The 13,796-nt window shown below is 58.1% G+C and overlaps 2 protein-coding genes across 5 annotated transcripts; one reads left to right on the top strand and one right to left on the bottom strand.

Moving 5' to 3' along the window:
* The first annotated feature begins 671 nt into the window (after positions 1 to 671).
* PNPO (pyridoxamine 5'-phosphate oxidase) lies at positions 672 to 10,079 on the top strand. 3 transcript variants are annotated; one of them, XR_014591735.1, is made up of 8 exons: positions 672 to 765; positions 1,589 to 1,713; positions 2,550 to 2,649; positions 3,438 to 3,491; positions 5,049 to 5,177; positions 7,293 to 7,363; positions 8,269 to 8,793; positions 9,820 to 10,079. XR_014591735.1 is itself a non-coding variant. In XM_083877682.1 (7 exons), exons 1-7 carry the CDS (start codon positions 721 to 723, stop codon positions 8,432 to 8,434), a joined length of 690 nt encoding a protein of 229 aa, XP_083733808.1. In that variant the 5' UTR covers positions 672 to 720; the 3' UTR covers positions 8,435 to 8,907. The 3 variants fall into 3 exon arrangements, 1 of the variants encoding a protein (XP_083733808.1); XR_014591736.1 differs by lacking the exon at positions 9,820 to 10,079 and adding an exon at positions 9,668 to 9,704; XM_083877682.1 differs by lacking the exon at positions 9,820 to 10,079 and having other exon boundaries at positions 8,269 to 8,907.
* A 248-nt stretch (positions 10,080 to 10,327) lies between these two features.
* Positions 10,328 to 13,459, bottom strand: PRR15L (proline rich 15 like). Of its 2 annotated transcripts, none has more exons than XM_083877693.1 (2): positions 13,434 to 13,459; positions 10,328 to 12,261 (listed from the first exon to the last, which is right to left on the bottom strand). In XM_083877693.1, the coding sequence occupies exon 2, from the start codon at positions 12,257 to 12,259 to the stop codon at positions 11,939 to 11,941; it is 321 nt and encodes a 106-aa protein (XP_083733819.1). In that variant the 5' UTR covers positions 12,260 to 12,261; positions 13,434 to 13,459; the 3' UTR covers positions 10,328 to 11,938. The 2 variants fall into 2 exon arrangements, with proteins under 2 accessions (XP_083733819.1, XP_083733818.1); XM_083877692.1 differs by lacking the exon at positions 13,434 to 13,459 and adding an exon at positions 12,582 to 12,657.
* Positions 13,460 to 13,796: the final 337 nt, after the last annotated feature.

The following is a 13,796-nucleotide window of genomic DNA, read 5'->3' on the forward strand; positions in this document are numbered from 1 at the left end:
CTCCCTGTCCCTCTCCCTTGTCCCAAATGTCCCATCCCCACCTTCCCTGTCCCCAATGTCCCCAAACCCCTGTCCCCACATCTCCCTGTCCCTTGTCCCAATCTCCCTTGTCCCAAATGTCCCATCCCCACTTTCCCTGTCCCCATTGTCCCCAAACCTTTGTCCCCTCATCTCCCAGTCCCTGTCCCTTGTCACCACCTGGCCCCAATGTCCCATTGTCCCCAGTGTCCCCAGTGTCCCCAAACCCCTGTCCCCACATCTCCCCGTCCCTCCCCGTTGTCACTACCTGGCCCGAATATCCCATTGTCCCCACAGTCCCCAAATCCCTGTCCCCACATCTCCCTGTCCCTTACCCCAGTCTCCCTTGTCCCAAATGTCCCATCCCCACCTTCCCTGTCCCCAATGTCCCCGAACCCTTGTCCCTTATCCCAATCCCCCCACCCTACGCCCACTGTCCCCAATCTCACCTGTCCCCTCATGTCCCCACTTTTTGTCCCCGATGTCCCCAAATCCCCGCGTCCCCCCCCACGAGGTCGTTGCCCCTTTAACACCACCTGCTCAGCCTCAACACTACTTCCGGGTCTCTCCACCACGCCCCTTCCTCCTCCTCCAATGAGCTGCCAGCTCTTCGCTCTTCTCCTCTTCCTATTGGTTAGTGATGAGGGGGCGTGGTCATGTTTAGCCCCGCCCCCGTTGCGGTGGGGGCTCGGCGGGGCCGCCATGGAGCTGGGGGACCTGCGGAAACGCTACCGGGGGGACACCGAGGTGGGGACACGGCGACACCGCGACACCGGGGGCTGCTGGCACCGCGGGGGCCCCCCGGGCTGTCCCCAAGGCTCCGGGAAATGCCTCGGTCCTGCCCCGAGCCAGGAGAACGTCCCACGCGGCCGCTTCGCAGCGTTTGTCGCCGAGGGTTGGGGACAGCTCCGGGGTGTCCCCAAGGGTTGGGGACAGCTCCAGGGTGTCCCCAAGGGTTGGGGACCTCCCCAGTGTCAGAGTGACCCCCCAGGATGTCCCCAAGGCTCAGGGACTGCCCCAGGATGTCCCCAAGGTTCGGGGACACCCCTCACAGCCAGGATGACCCCCCCAGGATGTCCCCAAGACTTGGGGTGGCCTCCCCAGGATGTCCCCAAGATTCTGGGACCCCCTTCCCAGGATGTCCCCAAGACCTGGGGGTGGCCTGTCTTGCTGTCCCCAAGACCAGGTGTGATCCCCCTGAGACTGTCCCCAACCCTCCCGACAGTGTCCCCAGACACCCCCTGACTGTGTCCACGTGTCCCCAGGCGTTCCAGGAGTGTCACCTGGTGTCCCCAAACCCCCTGACAGTGTCCCAGTGTCCCCAACCCCTGAGAGTGTCCCCCAAGCACCCCTGACAGTGTCCCCCATGTCCCCAAACCCCCTAAGCAGTGTCCCCAAGCCCCCCCGACAGTGTCCCCGTGTCCCCAAACCTCCCTGACAGTGTCCCCGTGTCCCCAAGCCCCCTCAGCAGCGTCCCCATGTCCCCAACCCCCCCTGACAGTGTCCCCAGACCCTCCTGACAGTGTCCCCGTGTCCCCAAACCCCCCTGACAGTGTCCCCGTGTCCCCAGGCATTCGAGGAGTGTCACCTGGTGTCCCTTGACCCCCTGGAGCAGTTCCGGGCCTGGTTCCAGGAGGCGCTCGAGTGTCCCGAGGTCGGCGAGGCCAACGCCATGTGCTTGGCCACCTGCACCAGGTGACACTGGTGACACTGGGGGGTGACACTGGGGGTGACACTGGGGGTGGAGTGTCCTGACATCCCAACGCCATGTGCCTGGCCACCTGCACCAGGTGACACTGGTGACACTGGGGGGGATAGGGGTGACACGGGCACTGGAGTGTCCCGACATCTCAATGCCACGTGCCTGGCCACCTGCACCAGGTGACATTGGTGACACTGGGGTGACACTGGGGGGTGACACAGGGTGACAGGGGTGACACAAGGGGGTGACACAGGGAGTGGAGTGTCCCAACATCCCAACGCCATGTGCCTGGCCACCTGCACCAGGTGACACTGGTGACACAGGTGACACAGGGGGTGGCACAGGGAGGTGACAGGGAAGTGACAGAGGTGACACTGTCACTCACAGGGGCAGGAAGCCCTCAGTGCAGATGGTGACACAGGGGGGTGACACAGGTGACAATGTCCCCGCAGGGACGGGAAGTCCTCTGCGCGGATGGTGGTACAGGGAGGTAACACTGGGGGGTGACACAGGAGGTGACAATGTGACACTGTCTCTCACAGGGACGGGAAGCCCTCGGCGCGGATGGTGACACAGGGGTGACACAGGTGACACAGGGAGGTGACAGAGGTGACACTTCCCCTGCAGGGACGGGAAGCCCTCAGCGCGGATGGTGACACAGGGGGGTGACACAGGTGACACAAGGAGGTGACACAGGGAGGTGACAATGTGACAATGTGACACTGTCCCCGCAGGGACGGGAAGCCCTCGGCGCGGATGGTGACACAGGGGGGTGACACAGGGAGGTGACACAGGTGACACAGGTGACAGAGGTGACAATGTCTCACAGGGACGGGAAGCCCTCGGCGCGGATGGTGCTGCTCAAGGGTTTCGGGCCTGACGGGTTTCGTTTCTTCACCAACTACGAGAGCAGGAAGGGCCGGGAGCTGGTGAGGGAAAATCCCCAAAATATCCCAGAAAATCCCAAAAAAATCCTGAATTTCTGGAGCTGGGGGGAGAATTTGGGGGGAAAATCCTGATAAATCCCAGATTTCTGGAGCTGAGGGAGGGAATTTGGGGGGGAAGATCCCAATAAACCCCAAATTCCTGGAGCTGGGAATGGGAATTTTGGGGGAATCCCAATAAATCCCGGATTCCTGGAGTTGGGGAGGGAATTCGGGGGGAAATCCCAGAAAATCCTGAATTTCTGGAGCTGGGGGATGGAATTTTGGGGGGGAAATCCCAATAAATCCCAAATTCCTGGAGCTGGTGAGGGCTGGGGGGAAAATCCTGGAAAATTTCAAATTCCTGGAGCTGTTGGGGGGAATTTGGGGAGAGAAAATGGGGGAGAAATTGGGGAATGGGGGAAAAATTTGGGGAAAATTCCAAATTCCTGGAGCTGTGGGGGGGGCGGGGTGGGTGTGAATTTGTGGAAGAAAATCCCAATAAATCCCGAATTCTTGAATTTAGGGGGCAAATCCCAATAAATCCCGAATTCCTGGAGCTGTTGGGGGGAATTTGGGGAGGGAAAATCCTGATAAATCCTGAATTTCTGGATCTGGGAAGGGAATTTGAGGGAAAATTCCAAATTCCTGGAGCCGGGAACGGGAATTTTGGGGCAAAATCCCAATAAATCCCAAATTCCTGGAGCCGGGAATGGGAATTTTGGGACAAATCCCAATAAATCCCAAATTCCTGGATGTGGGATGTGCCCACACCTCCCTCCTCTCCCTCCCAGGATTCCAATCCTTTCGCTTCCCTGGTTTTCTATTGGGAGCCGCTCTGCCGCCAGGTGAGGAAAATCCTGGGAATAAATCCTGGGAATAAACCTCAGGAATGGGAATTTGGGGTCAGGAGTGGGAATTTGGGGCCGGGTGGGGTCAGGGCTGTGGGTTTTTTTGGGGGGTGGAAAAGTTCAGGGAATGAGGGTTTTTTTTGTGTGTGTTTGGGGAAAAGGTTTGGAAGGAAAAAAAAACAAACTTGGGGATAAAACTTCATGTCATGTGTGATCCTGGGATTTTTTGGGTGGAAAAGTCAGAAAATGAGGTTTTTCTGGGCTGGGAGCAACTTTGGAGCCACTGGTCAGATCCTAAAGGATGGTGGACCCCACCAGGAATGTGATCCTTGCAATTTTTGGGTGGAAAAGTCAGGAAATGGGATTTTTGTGTGCTCGAGGACATCTTTGGAGCCGCTGGCCAGATCCTAGAGGATGATGGACCCCACCAGGAATGTGATCCTTGCAATTTTTGGGTGAAAAAGTCAGGAAATGAGGTTTTTCCAGGCTCAGGAGCACCTTTGGCTCCACTGGCCAGATCCTAAAGGATGGTGGTCCCTCATTTTGGGGTGGAAAAGTCAGGAAATGAGATTTTTCCAAGCTCAGGAGCATCTTTGGAGCCACTGGCCAGATCCTAAAGGATGGTGGTCCCTCATTTTTGGGTGGAAAAGTCCAGGACTGAGGTTTTTTCCATGTTCAGGAACTCCTTTGGAGTGGCTGGTCAGATCCTAAAGGATGGTGGACCACACCAGGGATGCAATTTTTGCATTTTTTGGGTGAAAAAGTCAGAGATGGAGGTTTTTCTGTGCTGGGAGCACCTTTGGCACCACTGGCCAGATCCTAAAGGATGATGGACCCCACCAGGAATGTGATCCCGGCATTTTTTGGGTGGAAAAGTCAGGAAATTAGGTTTTTCCCGGGCTCAGGAGCACCTTTGGCACCACTGGCCCAAGCCCAGGGGATGTTGGACCCTGAATTTTGGGTGGAAAAGTCAGAAAATGAGGTTTTTCTGTGCTGGGAGCATATTTGGCACCACTGGCCTGATCCCAGGGGATGGTGGACCCCAGCAGGAATGTGATCCCGGCATTTTTTGGGTGAAAAAGTCAGAGAATGAGGTTTTTCTGTGCTGGAAGCACATTTGGAGCCACTGGCCAGATCCCAGGGGATGGTGCTCCCTGAATTTTGGGTATAAAAATCCAGGATTTGGGGCAATCCCATCCCAGAAGCCATTGGCCAGACCCCAGGGGGTCGCGATTTCTGAATTTTGGGTGGAAAATTCCGTGATTTGGGGCAGTCCCATCCCTGGGAGCCACTGCCCAGACCCCAGGGGATGGTGATCCCTGAATTTTGGGTATAAAATTCCAGGATTTGGGGCAATCCCATCCCCAGGAACCACTGGCTGAACCCCAGGGGATGGTGATCCCTGAGTTTTGGGTGTAAAATTCCAGGATTTGGGGCAATCTCATCCCAGGAGCCCTCGGGAACCATTGGCCAGACCCCAGGGGATGGCGATCCCCGAGTTTTGGGTATAAAATTCTGGGATTTGTGAATTTTTGGAACCTGCCTGCCCCCCAGGTGCGCATCGAGGGCTCGGTGCGGCGGCTGCCCGAGGAGGAGTCCGAGCGCTATTTCCAGTCCCGCCCCAAGGGCAGCCAGATCGGGGCCCTGGTCAGCCGGCAGAGCTCCGTCATCCCCGACAGGGAGGTCAGTGGGGCCGGGGGATCGGCCATGGGACCCCCGGTTATCCTCCTGTTCCCTTTGGGATTGGCCATGGGACCCCCGGTTATCCTCCTGTTCCCTTTGGGATTGGCCATGGGACCCCCGGTTATCCTTCTGTTCCCTTTGGGATTGGCCATGGGACCCCCGGTTATCCTTCTGTTCCCTTTGGGATTGGCCATGGGACCCCCGGTTATCCTTCTGTTCCCTTTGGGATTGGCCATGGGACCCCTGGTTATCCTCCTGTTCCCTTTGGGATCCTGGGTCACCCTCCTGTTCCCTTTGGGATCGGCCATGGGATTCCTGGTTATCCTCCTGTTCCCTTTTCCTTTGGGGATTGTCTATGGGACCCCCGGTTATCCTTCTGTTCCCTTTGGGATCGGCCATGGGACCCCCGGTTATCCTCCTGTTCCCTTTGGGATCAGCCATGGGATTCCTGGTCATCCTCTTGTTTCCTTTGGGATCAGCCATGGGATTCCTGGTTATCCTCCTGTTCCCTTTTGGGATCGGCCATGGGACCCCCGGTTATCCTTCTGTTCCCTTTGGGATCGGCCTTGGGATTCCTGGTTATCCTCCTGTTCCCTTTTCCTTTGGGATTGGCCATGGGACCCCCGGTTATCCTTCTGTTCCCTTTGGGATCCTGGGTCACCCTCCTGTTCCCTTTGGGATCAGGCATGGGATCCCCTCTCATCCTCCTGTTCCCTTTGGGATCGGCCACGGGATTCCTGGTTATCCCCAGTCATCCTCCTGTTCCCTTTGGGATCCCAGCTCACCCTCCCCTTTTCCTTTGGGATTGGCCATGGGGTCCCTGGTTATCCTCCCCTTTTCCTTTGGGATTGGCCATGGGATTCCTGGTCACTCTCGTGTTCCCTTTGGGATTGGCCATGGGATTCCTGGTTATCCTCCTGTTCCCTTTTGGGATCGGCCATGGGACCCCCGGTTATCCTTCTGTTCCCTTTGGGATCGGCCATGGGACCCCCGGTTATCCTCCTGTTCCCTTTTGGGATCGGCCATGGGACCCCTGGTTATCCTCCTGTTCCCTTTGGGATCGGCCATGGGATTCCTGGTTATCCTCCTGTTCCCTTTTCCTTTGGGGATTGTCTATGGGACCTCCAGTTATCCTCCTGTTCCCTTTGGGGTCGGCCATGGGATTCCTGGTCACCTCCTGTTCCCTTTTGGGATTGGCTATGGGGTTCCTGGTTATCCTCCTGTTCCCTTTAACTTTGGGATCACCATGGGATTCCTGGTCATCCTCCTGTTCCCTTTTCCTTTGGGATTGGCCATGGGACCCCCAGTTATCCTCCTGTTCTCTTTGGGATCGGCCATGGGATTCCTGGTCACTCCCGTGTTCCCTTTGGGGTTGGCCATGGGATTCCCCGGTTATCCTCCCCTTTTCCTTTGGGGTCAGCCTTGGGATTCCTGGTTATCCCCAGTCATCCTCCTGTTCCCTTTGGGGTCAGCCATGGGGTCCCCGGTCATCCCCCTGTTCCCTTTGGGATCACCATGGGACCCCCGGTTATCCCCCCCTTTTCCTTTGGGGTCGGCCATGGGATTGCTGGTTATCCTCCTGTTCCCTTTGGGATTGGCTATGGGATCCCTGCTCACCCTCCTGTTCCCTTTGGGATCCTGGCTCATCCTTCCCTTTCCCTTTGGGATCGGCCATGGGGTTCCTGGTTATCCTCCTGTTCCCTTTTCCTTTGGGGTCGGCCATGGGATTCCTGGTTATCCTCCTGTTCCCTTTGGGATTGGCCATGGGAGCCCCTCTCACCCTCCTGTTCCCTTTGGGATCCTGGCTCATCCTTCCCTTTTCCTTTGGGATCGGCCACGGGATTCCTGGTTGTCCTCCTGTTCCCTTTGGGATCACCATGGGATTCCTGGTTATCCTCCTGTTCCCTTTTCCTTTGGGACCGGCCACAGGATCCCTGGTCACCCTCCCCTTTTCCTTTGGGATTGGTGATGGAATTCTTGCTCACCCTCCTGTTCCCTTTCCCTTTGGGATCCCCATTCCCTTTGGGATCCCCATTCCCTTTGGGATCCCCGTTCCCTTTGGGATCCCTGTTCCCTCTGGGACCCCGCTGACTGTCCCTGTTCCTGTTGGGGCAGTTCCTGAGGAAGAGGAGCGCGGAGCTGGAGGAGCGTTACCGGGACAGCGCCGTGCCCAGGCCGGACTATTGGTGAGTCTGGGGGGCTGAGACCCCCTGAGCCCCCCAGAGCCCCCAAAAGCCCCCTGAACCCCCCAGAACCCCCTCTGAATCCCCTGAGCCCCCCGACCCCTCCCAGCCCCCCCCCCCCGAGTCCCCTTCTGAGTCCCCTGGGATCCTCCAGAGCCCCACAAAGCCCCTTCAAAGCCCCCGGAGCCCCCCCAGAGCCCCTCTAGGACCCCCAGAGCCCCACTCAGCCCCCCTTTAGACCCTCCTGAACCCCCCAGAGCCCCACAAAGCCCCCAGAGCCCCTCCAGAACCCACCAGATCCCCCTTCAAGCCCACCAGAGCCTCCCAGAGACCCCAGAGCCCCCCAAATCCCCTCTCAGCCCACCCAGACCCTCCCAGAGTCCCCTGAGCCCCTCCAGACCCTCCCCAGACCCCCAAATCCCCACTCAGCCCCACCAGAGCTGCCCAAATCCCTCCTCAGCCCCCCCAAATCCTTCAGCCCCTCCTGACCCTCCCAAAGCCCCCCAAATCCCCTTTCAGCCCCCCCAGAGTCCCCCCAATCCCCCCTCAGCCCCCCCAAATCTCCCTTCAGCCCCATCGGAGACCCCAAATCCCCCCTCAGCCCCCCTAAATCCCCCCTCAGCCCCACCGGAGACCCCAGATCCCCCCTCAGCCCCTGCAAATCCCCCTTCAGCCCCTCCCAACCCTCCCAAAGTCCCCCAAATCCCCCTTCAGCCCCCCCAGAGTCCCCCCAATCCCCCCTCAGCCCCACCAGAGACCCCAAATCCCCCCTCAGCCCCCCCAAATCCCCCTTCAGCCCCACCAGACCCCCCCTAAATCTCCCCTCAGCCCCACCCAGACCCTCCAGACCCCCCCAAAATCCCCTCTCAGCCCCTCCAGCCCCCCTGACCCCCAGTATCCCCTGTCAGGGGGGCGTACACGGTGGAGCCGGAGGTGGTGGAGTTCTGGCAGGGTCAGACCAACCGTCTGCACGACCGGATCGTGTTCCGGCGGCTGCGGGACCGCGGGGCACCCCTGGGGGCCATGACCCACCCCGGACACGGGGACTGGGTGTACGAGCGCTTCTCCCCCTGAGACAGCCCCTGCTGCCACCCCGAGGGTGTCCCCATGGTCCCCATTGCCCCCATTGTCCCCTCGGTGTCCTTTGTGGGGTGGATTCGGAGCTGCCCCTCAGTCCCCAAATCTGTCTGCAACCACTCCTGGTGGTTAATTAATTGTGTTAATGATCGTGCAGGGTCTGGTTGTGACCCCCAGTGGTGTCACTTTCCCTGTCCCTGTCCTTGTCCCTTTACCTGTCCCCTGTCCGTGTCCCCTGTCCCTGTAATTAATCACGTTAATAATTGTGGAGGGTCTGGCTGTGACCCCCCTGTCCCTGTTCCCATCTCTGTCCGTGTCCCCTGTCCCTGTAATTAATTGTGTTAATGATGTGGAGGGTCTGGCTGTGACCCCAGTGACTCTCCTGTCCCATCCCTGTCCTTGTCCCAGTCCCTTTCCCTTTACCTGTCCCCTGTCCCATCCCTGTCCCTGTAATTAATCATGTTAATGATTGTGCAGGGTCTGGCTGTGACCCCAGTGACCCCCCTGTCCCAGTCCCTGTCCCTGTCCCTTTACCTGTCCCCTGTCCCATCCCTGGCCCTGTAATTAATCATGTTAATGATTGTGCAGGGTCTGGCTGTGACCCCAGTGATGTCCCTGTCCCTTTACCTGTCCCAGTCCCATCCCTGTCCCCTGTCCTTGTAATTAATTGTGTTAATGATTGTGCAGGGTCTGGCTGTGACCCCCCTGTCCCTGTTCCCATCCCTGTCCCTTGTCCCTGTCCCATCCCATCTCTATCCATGTCCCCTGTAATTAACTGTGTTAATGATGTGCAGGGTCTGTGACCCCCCTGTCCCTTGTCCCTGTCCCAGTCCCTATCCCCATCCTTTTACCTGTCCCCATCCCTGTAATTAACTGTGTTAATGATGTGCAGGGTCTGTGACCCCCCTGTCCCTTGTCCCTGTCCCAGTCCCTATCCCCATCCTTTTACCTGTCCCCATCCCTGTAATTAACTGTGTTAATGATGTGCAGGGTCTGGCTGTGATCCCAGTGACCCCCCTGTCCCTGTCCCGTCCCAGTTCCTGTCCCATCCCTGCACGTGTCCCCTGTCCCTGTAATTAATCGTGTTAATGATGTGAAGGGTCCACCTGTGACCCCAGTGACCCCTCTGTCTCTTATCCCTGTCCCATCCCTGTCCCGTCCCTGTCTCTGTCCCCTGTCCCATCCCTGTCCCGTCCCTGTCCCTTAATTAATCATGTTAATGATGTGCAGGGTCTGGCTGTGACCCCAGTGACCCCCCTGTCCCTTTACCTGTCCCCACCCCATCCCAGTCCCTGTCCCATTCCATGTCCCCATCCCTTTACTTGTCCCCTGTGCCTGTCCCATTCCTGTCCCTGTAATTAATCGTGTTAATGATTGTGCAGGGTCTGGCTGTGACCCCAGTGACCCCCCTGTCCCTGTCCCTTGTCCCAGTCCCTTTACCTGTCCCTGTCCCACCTCTGTCCCTGTAATTAATCATGTTAATGATTGTGCAGGGTCTGGCTGTGACCCCAGTGACTCCCCTGTCCCTTTCCCTTTCCCTTGTCCCAGTCCCTGTCCCTGTCCCAGTCCCTGTCCCTGTCCCTGTAATTAATCGTGTTAATGATGTGAAGGGTCCAGCTGTGACCCCAGTGACTCCCCTGCCCTGTCCTGGGTGTCACCCCAATGACTCCCCTGTCCCTGTCCCTGTCCCTGTCCCTGTCCCTGTCCCGCCACCTCTCCCTCTCCATGTTTCACCTGGAATTGTGGAACGTGCTCAATTCCCAATCCATTCCTGCCATTCTTTAATTACCTTCAATCCTGTCCTGGCCTCTCCCAGGGCTGTGAGACCCCAACCCTCACCTCGTTCCCTCCTCCAAAAAAAAATAATAATATATATATATATTGGAATGCTCAGAGAAAAATAAAATAAATTGAGATTTGTGCAGAGGCCTGAAGGCTCCAGGTTAATAAACACCAGGTTAAAATTGGATTAAAATCGGGTTAATGTTTACCCAGGCAGGGCTGGGCTCTGCTGGAGCTGCAGGAAATCCCCAGCCTTGACCAAACCCATCCCTAAAAACCTGCCCCGGTTCCGGGAAATCCTGGCCCTGACCAAAGCCATCCATAAAAACCCTCCCCGGTTCCGTGTTTGCCGTCCCGGGATTGTCCCTGGGGGGTGACACCGGAGCTGTCACAGCCTTGGTGGCACTGTCACAGCCCCCCGAGGGGCTCTGTCCCCTCCCTTGGGAGGGGGATGTCGCAGGAAGGGACAGCCGGGTGTCCCAAATTCCAGGGGGAGGGGGATAAAGGGACAGAGGGGCTCTGCTGGGACAGGATCCCAATGGGACACGATCCCCATGGGACACCAGGACATGATCCCGATGGGACACGATCCCTCTGGGAGAGGATCCTGCTCTGGATAAATTGGGACTGGGACTGGGGAGAGTGTCCTCATCCCAGTACAGACCAGTCACTGCTGGAATCCCGCTCCTCCCTGAGCTTTATCCTGGTTTATCCTGGGATAAATCCCATCCCGACTCCTCTCTCTGCTCCTGCAGATCTCTGTCCCCAAAACGGAATGGGATACATTGGGAATGGGATTGGGAATGGGATTGGGATTGGGAGAAACTGAGAATGGGATTGGGGGGAGTGTCCTCATCCCAGTACAGACCAGTCACCACTGGAATCCCACTCCGCTCTGAGCTTTATCCCGGTTTATCCCGGGTTTATCCAGGGATAAATCCCATCCCGACTCCTCTCTCCGCTCCCGCAGATCTCTGTCCCCAAAATGGAATGCGATTGGGAATGGGATAAATTGGGATAAATTGGAAATGGGATTGGGATTGGGAATGGGATAAATTGGGAAAGGGATTGGGAATGGGACTGGGGGGAGTGTCCTCATCCCAGTACAGACCAGTCACCGCTGGAATCCCGCTCCTCCCCAACCTTTATCCTGGTTTATCCTGGTTTATCCTGGGATAAATCCCATCCCGACTCCTCTTTCCACTCCCGCAGATCTCTGTCCCCAAAACGGAATGGGATAAATTGGGAATGGGATTGAGAATGGGATTGGGATTGGGAATGGGATTGGGAATGGGACTGGGGGGAGTGTCCTCATCCCAGTACAGACCAGTCACCGCTGGAGAATGGGAGGGAAATCCCGCTTCACCCTGAATTTTATCCCACTTTATCCCGGGATAAATCCCATCCCAACTCCTCTCTCCTCTCCAGCAGATCTCTGTCCCCAAAATGGAATGGGATAAATTGGGAATGGGATTGAGAATGGGATAAATTGGGAATGGGATAAATTGGGGATGGGATTGGGAATGGGATTGGGGGGAGTGTCCTCATCCCAGTACGGACCAGTCACCACTGGAATCCCACTCTGTCCCGACCTTTATCCCGGGATAAATCCGGATAAATCCCATCCCAACTCCTCTCTCCTCTCCAGCAAATCGCTGTCCCCAAAACAACAACAGGATGGAGAAAAGGAGGCCACACGTCCCCCAAGGGTGTCCCTTGTCACTGCTCCTCCCCATCCCCGGCCCCGCAAAGCTGCGGGTGCTCAGCCAGAGTCGCCCGGACTTTCTTCTTCTCCTTGAACCTCCCCGAGTGCGAGACTTTGACGTGTTTGCCTTTGGTGCTTTTGTCCACCAGTTTCTCCAGGCGGGCGGCGAAGGCCGGTGTCCCCTCCGGGCCTGTCCCCTCGGGCTCGGGGCTGTTGTCACCTCCCGGTGTCCCCTGTTGTTGTCCCCCCTCGGGGCTGGGGTACAGCAGAGCTGTGGGTGTCGCCTGTCGCTTCCGCAGGAAGGTCAACTTCCACCAGCCGTGCCCCTCCGACATCCCTGGGAAATGGGGGGTTTTGGAATTTTGGGGGAGTTTTGGGGATTTTCTGGAGGGTTTTGGAATTGAGTGTCCCCAGAGTGTCCCCAAGGGGGGTTCTTGTGTCCTCAGAGTGTCCCCAGAGTGTCCCCAGAGTGTCCCCTGGGGGTTCTCATGTCCCCAGAGTGTCCCCAGAGTGTCCCCCTGGGGGGTTCCTGTGTCCCAGAGTGTCCCCAGAGTGTCCCTGGGAGGGTCCCACATCCCCAGCCTTGTCCCCAGAGTGTCCCCAGAGTGTCCCCAGAGTGTCCCCGGGGTCCCCAGCACAGACCCCTCATCCCAGTACCTGCTCCTGTCGTGGCTGGGGGTCCTGGGGGTGTCCAGGGGTGTCCTGGGACCTCCTGGGGTGTCCTGAGAGTGTCCTGGGGGTGTCCAGGGGTGATGCAGGAATGTCCCAAGAGTGTCCTGGGGGTGTCCCAAAATGTCCTGAGAGTGTCCTGGGGTGACCCAGGAATGTCCTGGGGGTGTCTAGGGGTGTCCACAGATGTCCAGGGCTATCCTAGGGTGTCCTGAAGATGTCCAGGGGTGTCCCAAAATGTCCTGCAGGTGTCCTGGGGTGACCCAGGAATGTCCCAGAGGTGTTCTGGGGGTGTCCTGAGGAAGTCCCTCGATGTCCTGAGGATGTCCCCCGATGTCTTGGGAGTGTCCTGAGAGTGTCCCAAGGGTGTCCCAAGGGTGTCCCGGGGTGACCCAGGAATGTCCCAGAGGTGTCCTGGGGTGTCCCCAGATGTCCTGGGGGTGTCCAGGGGTGTCCCAAGGATATCTGGGGGTGTCCTGGAGTGACCCAGGAATGTCCCAGGAATGTCCTGGGGGTGTCCCCAGATGTCCTGGAGTGTCCTGAGGAAGTCTCCCGATGTCCAGGGGGTGTCCTGAGGGTGTCCTGAGGGTGTCCCTGGATGTCCTGGGATGTCCTGGGGTCACCTGGGGGTGTCCAGGGGTGTCTCCGGATGTCCTGGGGTGTCCCGGAGTGACCCAGGAATGTCCCGAAGATGTCCCCTGATGTCCTGGGGGTGTCCTGAGAGTGTCCAGGGGTGTCCAGGGGTGTCCCAGGAATGTCCAGGTGTATCCTGGGGGTGTCCTGAGTGTGTCCCGGGCTGTCCCGGGCCCGCAGTGCGGGGCAGGTGCCGCTCTCTCTCACCTGCGGCCCTTCCAGGTGTTCCCGGTCAAGGTGAAGCCGCTCCCAAACCCCTCCCGCGGGAGCAAACAGCGGGGCCGGGCCGGGCACGGCTGAATATTCATGACAGGGAGCGGTGCCAGACCCGGCCGGGCAGCCACGGGTGGCTCTGGGTGGCTTTAGGTGGCTCTGAGTGGCTTTTGGTGATCTTGAGTGACCTTGGGTGGCTTTGGGTGGCTTTTGGTGACCTTGGGTGACCTTGGGTGACCTTGGGTGGCTTTAGGTGGCTTTGGGTGACCTTGGGTGACCTTGGGTGGCTTTAGGTGGCTTTGGGTGACCTTGGGTTGCCTTGGGTGACCTTGGGTGACCTTGTGTGACCTTGGGTGG

Source organism: Zosterops lateralis (assembly GCF_965231275.1).
Source record: "Zosterops lateralis genome assembly, chromosome: 24".
Lineage (NCBI taxonomy): Eukaryota > Metazoa > Chordata > Aves > Passeriformes > Zosteropidae > Zosterops > Zosterops lateralis.